Below are 12,570 nucleotides of genomic sequence, written 5' to 3' on the forward strand. Positions count from 1 at the left end.
CATCCAACTGCTTTTCACAAGGGTTTGGCATTTGAGAATTGCTACATTTATGATGTTATTCGCTGCTCATAATTCAGGCCCTCTGTCTCCGAACTTCTGTATTAACACACACTGCAGAGGTTTCCACCACGACTTTTTATCACCGAGGTTTCCCAAACCAGCCAGCTGCCTCTGGCGAGGTCTGGTTTCTCAGCCAATGCCATGCCACTGGGCTCCCTCCCTTCTCATCAACCCTGTTACCCCAAACATTTTTCATTAACCTTGAACATTGCGTTTCCATTTGCCCTACAGCTTTCCCATGATTTTTTTTTTGTCCTTTTCAGTTTTGTTCTCCATCCAAACGGCCTTGTAAGAAATGAGGAAAATATCCTATTATGAGAAGAAACAGATCTATATGGACTCTAGAATTCTACAGAATATTCTATTCTAAGGTTGTGAAAATATTCTCTGACCAAAACCACCTACTGTCTATAATTGTGGAAAGCAGAGTAAACATATCACTCTTATTAGAGAGTCCCGTTGATTATACAAGCAGTTTTAACTAAATCACCAAATAAATGCGTGTTAAGTTGATAGGTGATTTTGGGTCAACTCTAATTCCCAAGGTCAAGTAAGCCTTTGAACAGTCTTTAAGAATATAAGTTCACCCCAATTCATCAAAGCTGTCTCACACAGCGTTTTCTTCTCTTGGTTCTTACAATGCACTGAAGTTTAGGAGATTAAGTGGCGTCGGCTTTAAAACTCAAAGTAATGCCTCTAACATGCTTATCCATCCAGCAATCGGAACAGCTACTCAAACACGGGCTTCTTAACGCACTTCCTAGTTTTACAAGTGTTCAGGGAATGCTGCATTTGTGGAATGGCTGGAGGACTCCTCCCTACAAGTCACCAATGTTGTAGCCAAACAAGTCTGACAGTCTAAGCGCACGTTGCTTTTATCTGCTAAGAATATGGTGAATGTTTCTCATCTGTTCTTTGTTTACCAAATGAGAGAGAGAAAGAACAGGGAGACGGAGGAAAACACCTTTTCCTACAACAAATGCAATGCATTTCGTCATTCTTTCAATTCCTCAAAAGCCCACGTGAGGAAAAAAGCTCAAGTTCGGTAAAGTATAGCTTCCAAATTAAATATAAGTGGCCCCAAATGAAACTGGCTGTGTGTGAAAGAAAATATAACTGCCTTCACTATTTCGCAGAACTACAGGATCGCAGATCACAAGCCCGGGACACAAAGACATCACAAACCCCATCTTTCCCCCAGCACAGGGATCCCAGTGACAATATTCCTGACAAGGGGGTTAATGGTGACCATTGAGGTTTCTTGCTCCTCCTTTGGATGCAGTTGGTGTGCAGAAAGGGGAAGAGCTCAAATTGATGACTTATTAACGGTTAGCAGATTTGGTTAAGGGACAGAGAGAAGAGTGATAGACCCAAATAGTTTTGTTCTTCAATTATTGGTTGGCACAGATGCTCACCTTGAGATAAATCGTGGGTCTTCATGTCCATATGCTGATCATGATTTCTCTGTGTTTTCTATTTCTATTCTTATTTTTCTCCACTATTTTCTTATTACTCTCTTTTTGTTTCCCTGCCTATTTGAATTGTCTTCTCTTCAATTCAGCCTTTTCTCACGCTGCAAATCTTTCTTTATCCCTACACCCTGGTTAGTAAGTTGATTCTAAATACAGATTGTCCTATGGAGGCATTAGTTTTCCTTTGTCGAGTATGTAAAAAAAAAATGTAATTTTGACATCTTAGTATAGAAAATAATAACCTTAATTTTAACTGAGGAAAAAGTAAAAGGGCAGCATCTTTTCTAATCTTAGTTTATTTTTTCCTAATTTCCTTTCAAAATCAGATAGCAGGCAGTACAATTTTTTCTCATTTGGAAATTTCAAATATCAAAACACAGGTTAATATGACATTGATGATAAGAATAATCAGTAGAACTGAGTATTTTATATATAACAAACATGATTATTCTAAGGGCTTGGTTTAGGTTCATTCACTTAAATGCTCACAGAACTCTACAAGACAGGTACTATCATTATCTTCATTTTACAAATGAGGAAACAGAGGCACTGAGTAACTGCCCAAGATAACACTACTAAGAGCAGAGCCCAGATGTGAACCTAACTCTGGCCTCTGAATCCATGCCCTCAACTATTAACCTCTTTGTTACTCACATTGTTACTTTGAGGCTTGATAAAAATTTAAAATCTGGAGACAGATTGCATAACACAAATTTTGAAAGCTGAGTAGCTACTCACTCTAGGTTTCCATCCAACTAAATCAACAAACAAGCGATTATGTGCAAGGCTTTATTTGCACTTTGTGGGTGGCTTGGAAACTTCTTCTGTCCTCACAGAACCTCTTGTGTCTGGTTCTGAGCTGCCCTAAGCCTAACGACGCCAGGCAGTAAGGCTGGCCCCAGCATCCTCTGGGCTGGGCCGCACCACAGCAGGCTATGGGCAGACAGCATGATGCTGGAGCCAGAGGCTCTCAGAGCAGTTCAGTGGTTGGAGACAGGATTCAGAGGCCGCCAGAGGAAAGGACTAACGCTCTCTCAGGGAGCCCACTAATCAGAACAGCCTCCCCATCCCATTTTGGACTAATTTGCGTCTGGGTAGAAAAGGATCCTTTCCTTAACTTAAAATAAGCAAAATGCTGGTCAGCAAATATGTCGGAAATAATCTTCTCCTGTACTAACTGGAACATAAACTTTTACCATTCATCTCTGAAGGTGGAGCTGACCTCAACAAATCTAAGGAGTACAGACTAGAAATATGGTAATTTCTAAGAGTGCTTGTGGATATACAGATCCGTTTTGAACGCATACATTTTGGCGTCCTTGGTCCAGGTAGTACCCAGGTAGTAGCAGTTTCTTCTGGCAGACATTGAGCAAAGCTGCTGTCATTGTTTAGCGTTTCTAGAATACTCCACCTACTGTAGATTCTTTAACTTGTTTTAAAAGAAGTCTTTAAAAAAAAAAAGATTTTATTTTTTAAGTAATCTCTACACCCAACATGGGTCTCGAACTCACAACTCTTGTGAGATCAAGAGTCACGTGCTCCACTGACTGAGCCAGCCAGATGCCCCTCAGAGGAGTCATTTTAAAGTGAAAGGGTTAGGGGCGCCTGGGTGGCGCAGTCGGTTAAGCGTCCGACTTCAGCCAGGTCACGATCTCGCAGTCCGGGAGTTCGAGCCCCGCGTCGGGTTCTGGGCTGATGGCTCAGAGCCTGGAGCCTGTTTCCGATTCTGTGTCTCCCTCTCTCTCTGCCCCTCCCCCGTTCATGCTCTGTCTCTCTCTGTCCCAAAAATAAATAAACGTTGAAAAAAAAAAAATAAAGTGAAAGGGTTAGTAGCAGCATTAGGTTAGTTAGTAGTGAAATCTGAGGGAGACTTGCAACCCCTGGGTCTAAGTGCTGTTGCTTAGTAACAAAGTCAGCCAGCTTTTTAGGCTGGGCTGAGAATATATAGTAAAATCTCTCTAAACATAACTAACTGGCAAAGGCCTAGTATAAGCTGGGATTTTAAAGCATTTAAAGCATTTGGAGAAAAGAACTAGGTCAATTAACAAAAATGACAAAAGCACACAAAGGATTTGGGCCATTCTTCTACTGGCCCCCAAATTTGGTACATTTAGAAAATGCATGTCCTTTGAGAGACATATATATTTAGTTTCACTCTCTTTTGCTAGATCTGTCCCTAATCACCAGTTGCAAAAGTAGCACACATGTGTAAATTATTATAAGATGCTAGCACTTTCTGAGCAAGTGTCTGAGGTGGATCTGTTCCCAGGGGGCAGACCCCGTGCCTGGAGACGGCACCCAGGGTGTGCCACGGGCACTGGGCCCAGACCCTGGAGACCTGCGGTAAAATCTTGGATGACTGGCCTCAGGCCAGGGTCTGGTCTCACTAAGTCTCCATTTTCTCCTGTTCATAGCACAAATAACCACTTCTTAGACTTACAGGGGAAACATGGAAGCATCTCGGTAGTACTTGGTGATCAATACAGATTTTTATCATTTTCCTTTGTAGTCTTCACGGGCCCCATATTAAACGTGGCACAATTTCCCAAACTCACACTCACATCTCTGGCCAGCGCCACACACCTTCAGTGGGACCTCTGGGACCATTTCTCATCATGTACTAAAAGTGACATCTTAAGTGCAGAAAGGCACAAATTCCCACATAATATTCCCTCACTGGCCCTTTCTTGCCCCCAGATGGCCACAATACATACATGTTGAGCACTGAAACCACACACTTCAAATTGTGAAAAACCAGTTTGGCACTGTTCTTTCCACCTTACTGTTGCAGGAAACTTGGAATCCAGAAAAGAATTTTACCGTTAGACCCTGCACATTGCTGTGTGATGTGCAAACACTTTTAATTTTGGTCCGTGGACTTAGGGACAGGAGGCCAAATATAATTTGTGCGTATGATTGCTTTTCCTTTCTGCATAAGCACAAAATTCATTTTTAAATAGAAAAATGCAAAAATAACCTCAGATTAGTTTAGAAAACCAGGCATCTTGCAATGCATAACTGTAACAGTACATGTATGTGCACGTACACATACATACATATAGGGGGAGAGAGAGAGAGAATATGATAGAAAGCTATTAACTACAAACTTGATAGGTAACTCTTACTTTATCACATCTCATCAGTCCCAAATATCTTAGAGATTTGCTGCTCTGCGCAATCAGGGTGGCTCCTTGATCTGTAATTTCTTTACACCATCCAACATCCACAGTCTCTATCGTCATGCTGTACCGGCCAATGGCTATCAGTGCTGCAGAGAGGGACAGAAAGAGAGAAAGCAAGCATAAATGTTAGCAGTGTATGGGATCTCTATCTTATTATGACTATTTCTCTCATTTCCTCAGTAAATTTGTTCCTGAAATGTTGTGTGTAAATGAATGTTTTGTAAACGAAATTAAATTTGAAATGCTTTAGGAAAGCTTGCTCTATGACAAACCCTTTCACAAAGTGAATAATCATTCCATAATTCCCCTTTCATTGGAGCACAGCTTCTTATCAGTTTTACTCATTACAAGGTTACCTGTACTTTCAAACACTCATATCTGCAGAAGGAATACATTAAAATGAATTATATATATAATGTTACAGAAAATGCTGAGTAGAAACTAAACTTTACCCAAGATAACTTTAATAAATTTTTTAAAAGAAAAATCCATGTAAGCACCATTTTGAGGTGTATTATACTACATATAAATTTCTTTACCGATTGGCATAATTTTTTCCAGCTGTTCACGATCTGTAAAATGTAAGACTATATAATATTTTTCACATTAGTCCTTCTTGGGACTGTTAGGAATTAAGAGTACATTATACATACAGTTGAACTTAATTGGTGCCATGCTACAGTGCGGTAAAGGGAATGCATTTGTTATGCTGAATTTCCTCACCATTATCAGAAGTCTTCCTTCTATTAACATATAAAATGAAGCCTGTCATCTGAAAACTATCAGTATCTCTAGTCTTCTTGACTGTTTAGCATTGGACCACTACTAAAGGGCAGATGCTTATCCCATAATCTACGATGTGCACCACTTATCACTGCTCCATTACCCAGCACCCTGTCAGAGCGACCAATCAGTGAAGGTGGCTCTTTGCTACGGACTTCTGACTTGATAGACATGCACACCTCTATATTTGTGGAGCAGAAAAACAGATTTCAATACCTCCAGCCAGAATAAGTTCATGGTGCATTGGTTTGTAAAAGAAAACCCTGAAAACAATGCCACACATTTTAAAAAGGACAGAGAAATTGTTTGCTAATTATTTCCTCATTCTAAGATAGGATGAGTTGATTTCTGTGACATTAAAGGCGGATGATATTTTCCAATTGACTAGATTGATAAGAGCAGAGTGAATTACTCACGTAAATAAATGTTAACTCTTACAGCTCACAGAAAAGAACTTGGCAAAATCTCTTTGCCAATTACCTCAGTGATTTTTTTTTACTAGAAAATTCATGCCTATGATTCAAGTATCAAAGCACTCCTAAGTAGCCTGATATTTAAGGTTTACAAAAACACCCATCATCTCAGTGTATTCCAGTGAAAATGCGATGAAGGACACAAATTTTTTTTTCCTAGAAATTCCTCATGCCACGAATTTGTTCATGCTTTCACCTTTGCCCACCTACTTCGACATTTGTTATTTTTTTAAATTTACTTAGAAAGAGACAGCACAAGCAGAGGTGGAAAAGAGAGAGTGGGAGAGAGAGAATTCCACCCAGGCTCCACACTGTCAGCTCAGAGCTTGACACAGGGCTTGAACTCACAAACCATGAGATCATGACCTGAGCCGAAATCAAGTCAGATGCTTAACCGACTGAGCCACCCAGGCGCCCCGCTAGTTTGACATTTAGTTTTCAAGGAAGTGGAGCAGGGTAGAGGGGGTTTTGCCAAAGGTTTGCCAAGTGGTCTGAATGATATTTTGTGCATAGAAGTAATATGCCAGGTTAATCCCATCGGTGTCCCTTTCCTAAGAAAGCCATGATCTCTGGCACCATCATAATTTCACTAGTTATGCTATCCTAAGGATCTCCTATGATGACTGAAGTAGAATATACATAAAAGAAATTTCTTCCAATCTCAAACTGTAATTTCAGAAGATGACAAATCACAAGTTGCAGAAGGCCCCAGGTTGGTAGATTGTGGACTTTTATTTAGGTTTGAGGCTAGAACATGAAAGCCCTGCCCCGGACAGAAAAACATAAAAATAATGATCTGAGAAGTTTTTTAGCAGCTGCTTTATAAGCAAATGAAGAGTCAATAGCTTTTGATTCTAACTTCTAAGAACACTGGTGTTTATTATTTCCCTTTTTTTCCTTTCTTGTCCAAATTAAAATAAGCAGTAAACAAGACAACTGAAGATAAATCAGGGCATTCTCTGTTTGTTTTGACATAGCTCTATACCGTAAAGTAAGAACTGAACTTTATTATTCCTTAACTTGTTCATTTATTCAGCAAACACCTCCTGAGTACTTGCTCTAGAGCATTTTGTCTAATGTCTATTGACTATCCATGGGCTAGGCACTGGGCTAGGAATTTTAGGCAATTATTTCATTAAATCCTCTCAGAAACCCTATGAAGTTTTATTATTATTTCCATTTTAAAGATCAGAAAACTGAGTCACAGAAAGACTGAATGACCTTCCCTGTCACAAGACACTAAGTGAGGGATAATAGGCTGAGAATTAGGCTCTCAATCCCGGCTGCACATGAGATCTACTAAGTCAGAACCATGGGGCCAGTCACCAGGCAGTTCTAACATGCTGCACCACTGGTGTGTGGAAGTGGAACCGTGGGTGTAACATGAGGGGCCTGTGCTAGGTGCTGGGGACAGAAAGATTCAGAGCTCAGAGGCCAGCTGAGTGGGGTGGAAATGAGGAACACCCAAGTAAATAGTGACAATACAATGCTCATCCCCCCTCTCTTCCCATTCCTATCTCATTCTCGCTTCTCAGATCTCAAGTCAAAGGTCAGCTTCTCAAAATGGATCACTCTATCATTTGCCACTACTGGAAACGCTATTATTAATTTGTTTGGTTATTCACTTTGTTGTAGCCCATCTCTCCCATAAGTATGACAGCTCCTATTCACTGCTGTATGCCCAGCCCCTAGCCTGTGCCTGGTACGGAGGTAGTTCTTAAAAGTATTAGTGGAACGCATCAATGACTGGAATATAGTTTGGGTCTACTACAGAAGCATGCCAAGGGGGCACCGGAGCCCCTCACTCTTCAAGGGAGAAGAGAAATCATAGGAGCTCTCATGGAAGAGCTGAGCTAGGTCTTGAGGGATGAGTAAGGATTCTCTAGGAGAACAAAGGAGCTTGGGCAAGTATGTTGGGCTAAGGAAACAGCATATGTAAGCATAGAGAGATGTGAAAGGGTAGGGCAGCTGTAGGCCATTCTGTGCAGCTGAAATAAAAACAAGGCCAAGAAGTGGCAGGATTTATTTCAGAAATATTTATTCAATGATTAATGACACTGGAGTAGGTATAAGAGACACAGAGTAGCAAAAACAAGCAGAGTCCTTGATGTCCTTTAACTTACATTCTAGTAGGAGAGACAGGTGTGAAGCAAATAAACACACCACCATATATAAATCTAAATTGTAACAAATGTTCTGAAGGAAACTGACTGATTACTTTAGGAATAACACTTGCGGGGGAGGGGGGCAGGGGGTGGGCACTAGGGAGAGTCTTCCTGATGAAGTTACTTTTAATCTGTCCAATAGCCCTGCAAAAACAATACTCATTTTATGGTAGAAAACTGAAGTTAAATACTTCAGCCAGGCCCCACCCCTACTAAGTGGCAAAACCAAGGTGCACACCGAGATAGTTTGGCTCCAAGGCCAGTGTTGGTTCTACCACAGCAGCACACGGGTGGTTGAGGAGCCTGCATGTGTACAGAATGTATTTTTCCCCTTTACCACCATTCAGGACTTAACCATTACAGCTTGCAGGGAGCCAAGTAAAACACGGTGACCATAAAACACGGTCCACCAGAATCTGTAAATTCCAGAATATATAGAACAATTTACATCTTTGTGACTATATCCTACCTTTGAATATTTTTTCATTGTTCTTCACAAGCTACCCATGACACTTGTAGTGTGGTACAGTCTCAAGTTCATTTCCAGGCTCACTACTTAGTAGATGTCTGACCTCAGGATATTTCACTTTTCTGAGTCTCAGCTTCCTCACTTGGACAATGGGGATGTTGACTATATGTCCTGCTTACTTCACGGGGTTGGTCTGAGGTTCAAATGACATAATACATGTAAGGGGCTTGGCACTACATAAATGTCATGATTTATGTGATATTTTCCCAAAGCATTCTACAGTGGTGCAGTTGATATAAAATGAAAAGACTTTAAAGAGTTTTGAAAAATAAAATGCTCCAGGAAAATGAGAGCATTATATAAGTATTTAGTCATTATGTCACTGCTAGAGCTCCTGAACTGCCTACTCTCTATTGGTGATCATGAACTTGTAGATTGCACCTGGGATGATAGGGCTGCAAATGTAATGTGTGATTACTACCTTCACTAGGGGCTGTTGACACATTACAATGATATTTATTGAGCCTTGAAAAGAGATAAATTATGCAAGACTAATTCCTAATCCCAATGCAGTTTGAATATATGTTTTTATGTGCTAAGTACAACTAACAAAAATAGTTAAATTCTAAAAAAATTACACAAGTTAAAAGCTATAATCCAGTAACTTATATCATTGTCAAGAAAATACATTAACCCCCTAAAAGGCATTTCCATAGACAGAGAAAGTGAAAACCATGAGCACATATATATTAAATTTTGACTAAGAAATTCCATTTCCAGGGGTGCCTGGGTGGCTCAGTGGGTCAAGCATCTGCCTTCGGCTCAGGTCATAATCTCGCGGTTTGTGATTTTTTTTTTTAATTTTTTTTTCAACGTTTATTTATTTTTGGGACAGAGAGAGACAGAGCATGAACGGGGGAGGGGCAGAGAGAGAGGGAGACACAGAATCGGAAACAGGCTCCAGGCTCTGAGCCATCAGCCCAGAGCCTGATGCGGGGCTCGAACTCACGGACCGCGAGATCGTGACCTGGCTGAAGTCGACGCTTAACCGACTGCCCCACCCAGGCGCCCCAGGCGGTTTGTGATTTTGAGCCCTGTGTCAGGCTCTGTGCTGACAGCTCAGAGGCTGGAGCCTGCTGCAGATTCTGTGTCTCCCTCTCTCTCTGCCCTCCCTCTGGTTGTGCTCCGTCTCTCACTCTCTCAAAAATAAATAAACATTAAAAAATTAAAAAAAAGAAATTCCATTTCCAGGAATATACCCTGGAAATATACTTTTTGAAAAAGATACTTTTAATAATACTAGGAACTTTTAAATCATTCAGTGAAAAAAGTAAAGGTGCAAGAATTTATATGGTGTGCTATCACCATATAAAAGAGAATACAATTAAAAAAAAAAACACAAATCTGCTCCTTTGTGAAAAAGGAATATGGGAGAGAGAAACCAGGAAATACAGAGACTGTTTAAGTATACGGGGTTGGTGGGAAAGGGGAGGAAGGAAGGGGCATGGAATGTGGAGGTGGGGATTTGAGGAGGGAGGGACACTTCCTGGAGTATCTCTTTGGATATAGCTTCGACTGTGAATCATAGTAATGTTTAACATACCTCCCAAAATAAAAAAAAAAAAAATTAAAACTAACAAGGATGTAGGGGAATGGGAAGTAGAATACAAACAGTAACAAATGAAGCTAATTGTATTACAAATGAAGAGCGTGACCCAGACAAATAAAATAACCCCACAGAAGAGGATGGGAATTAAGAATTCAGTCACTTTGGAAAACATTATTTTGGCAGGATATTGTAAGGTGAAATCCAAAAAGAACTGTCAGCAAACATTGTATTCCAGTTAGTAATTCTATTTCTCACAGGGCTATGAGGTAGCAATTCAGTAACTACTTTATGTGTAATCTAGGATTGTAAATGATGAGAGCCAGTCTTTTTACTGTCAGAGAAAGAAGTTATAAATAAGAAAAGGGGAGAGGCTTATAATAAACCCTGTGGTATTGATTTGGAATCAGAGGTACTAGAATGAACTGTTGGTTCATAACAGATACACAGATATAGAAATAACTAATAAATATGATGTATGTGCATGCATGGGTTAGTATACATGCATATATTCCCTATCTTTTCAGCTGAGAGAGACTAGGAGCAATGACACTCTAGTAACAGTGATGTACAGGCACCCAGATCTTGATTTATAAATATCATTCTCTAATAAAAAGAATTAAGTCTTCTTATAGAAATGGTTGATTCCTGCACTGGGGCAGGGAAATACAAGATAAGTCTGAAACATCTTGTGATATCAGAAAAAACAGGTGCTTAAAAGAGTGAGGGCATATCAAAAGGACACAGGATGCATTCAGAAGAAGCTGCCAATGGCCACAGCTGGAACAATGTGAATCTCAAAATAAATGAGTGTATTGGACTATACTTGAGAAAACCAAATAAGCATCCACAAAATCCATATTCATAGAGGTAGAAAGATAGAAGATGGATATGCAGTCAAGGAAGGACAACTCTTCCTTACAGAAAAATTCCAATGAATCAATTTGGAAAGAATGGGGGAAATACAAAAACATCATTAGGCAAAGACCGCAGTAATAACTGTTGCAGTCCAAGTTCACAAATGGATGCTAAAATCAGTGGGTGAAAGTTTTGGGAGAAACAGAATAATAGCATAGTGCCAAAGATATTTATCAACTGCAAAGGGAAGTCAGTATAATCACTAACATCACAGTGGAGAGACCCAGCAGCCATCACCTTAACCAAATGACCAAGGTTAACATCACCAGTAATAACACATACAGACATCACATGTACCACCTGATCACTTCTTCAGTATTCTTGCCAAAATAATCTCAATCCAAACATCACACAAACCTAAGCTGAAAAACATTCTACAGGTCTAGAGGGTAAGGGTAATGAAATATAAGAAAAGAATGAGGAAGCATCAGAGATAGGAGGAGACTAAGGAGACAGGACAAGCAGATATACTGTGAGATCCTGGATTGGATCCTGGAATAGACAAGAAAATTAGGGGGAAAACTGGTGAAATTCAAATAAGATCTATAACTTAGTTATCTTATTGCTTCAATGTTAATTTCCTGGTTTGATAATTATACTATGGTTATAGGAGTTGATCACACTAGAGGTAGCTAGGTGAAGGGTATTATGTGAACTGTCTACTAGTTTTGCAACTTTTCTGAATTCTAAAAGTATTTTGGGGTGTCTGTCTGGCTTAGTCAGTAGAGCATGCAACTCTTGATCTTGGGGATGTGAGTTCGAGCCCCACACTAGGTTTAGAGATTACTCAAAAATAAAATCTTAAAAACAGTATTTGAAAATAAAGATTTTAAAAGCGTAGATAAGCTAGTAACAGACAACAAGTGAATGAACTAAGGAGAGAACTAAAATTTTCTAAGTGAAAGCAGGTATTACTTTCACAGCGAACAATCTGATATATAAATGTTAAAACTAAAAATACATTTTTTTCTTCATAGGAGGAAGATTAGTCACACGAGTGCATTAACAAGTAACCTGCATGTGCCATTTTGTCCTTTCCAGTTCTATTTTCTGCTATGGATCTATGTACCTGCAATACAATCAGAAGAAATGCCCTGGTGCTTGAAAGAACTAGGGTTAAAATTTAACAGTGGGATTAACATCTTTCATGTAATACTTGGAAAAAAGGATTTGCAAAGAAATTTCTTGGCATGGATACAAAGAGATAAATATGAAAAGCACTCTTCTTTGTAGATGCCACAGAAGCCCCCAAAACAAAGAAATGACACTTTCAGAGACATTCGTTGTTGTGTGATGGTCTCTGGGAAGGCTCCCTCCACCCTGCAGGGACTATAGCAGTGGTTCCTAGCCCTGCCAGTTCAGGAGAATCACAGGTGCCTAGAAAAAGTACAGATGCCTAAGTCCCACCCCTGGAGATTCTGACTCAGGAGAAGCCATAAAAA

General features: G+C 39.9%; 1 protein-coding gene across 3 annotated transcripts in view; it reads right to left on the reverse strand.

Annotated features, from left to right (window-relative positions):
* FBXL17 (F-box and leucine rich repeat protein 17) overlaps positions 1 to 12,570 on the reverse strand; it is a 497,923-nt gene that overhangs the window by 17,213 nt on the left and 468,140 nt on the right. For all 3 annotated transcript variants that reach the window (XM_045034518.1, XM_023258890.2, XM_003981190.5), the window contains one exon: positions 4,658 to 4,800. In XM_045034518.1, coding sequence (XP_044890453.1) covers positions 4,658 to 4,800 — 143 coding nt within the window. The remainder of the gene's footprint in view (positions 1 to 4,657; positions 4,801 to 12,570) is intronic.

The sequence above is a fragment of the Felis catus genome, chromosome A1, assembly GCF_018350175.1.
Source record: "Felis catus isolate Fca126 chromosome A1, F.catus_Fca126_mat1.0, whole genome shotgun sequence".
Lineage (NCBI taxonomy): Eukaryota > Metazoa > Chordata > Mammalia > Carnivora > Felidae > Felis > Felis catus.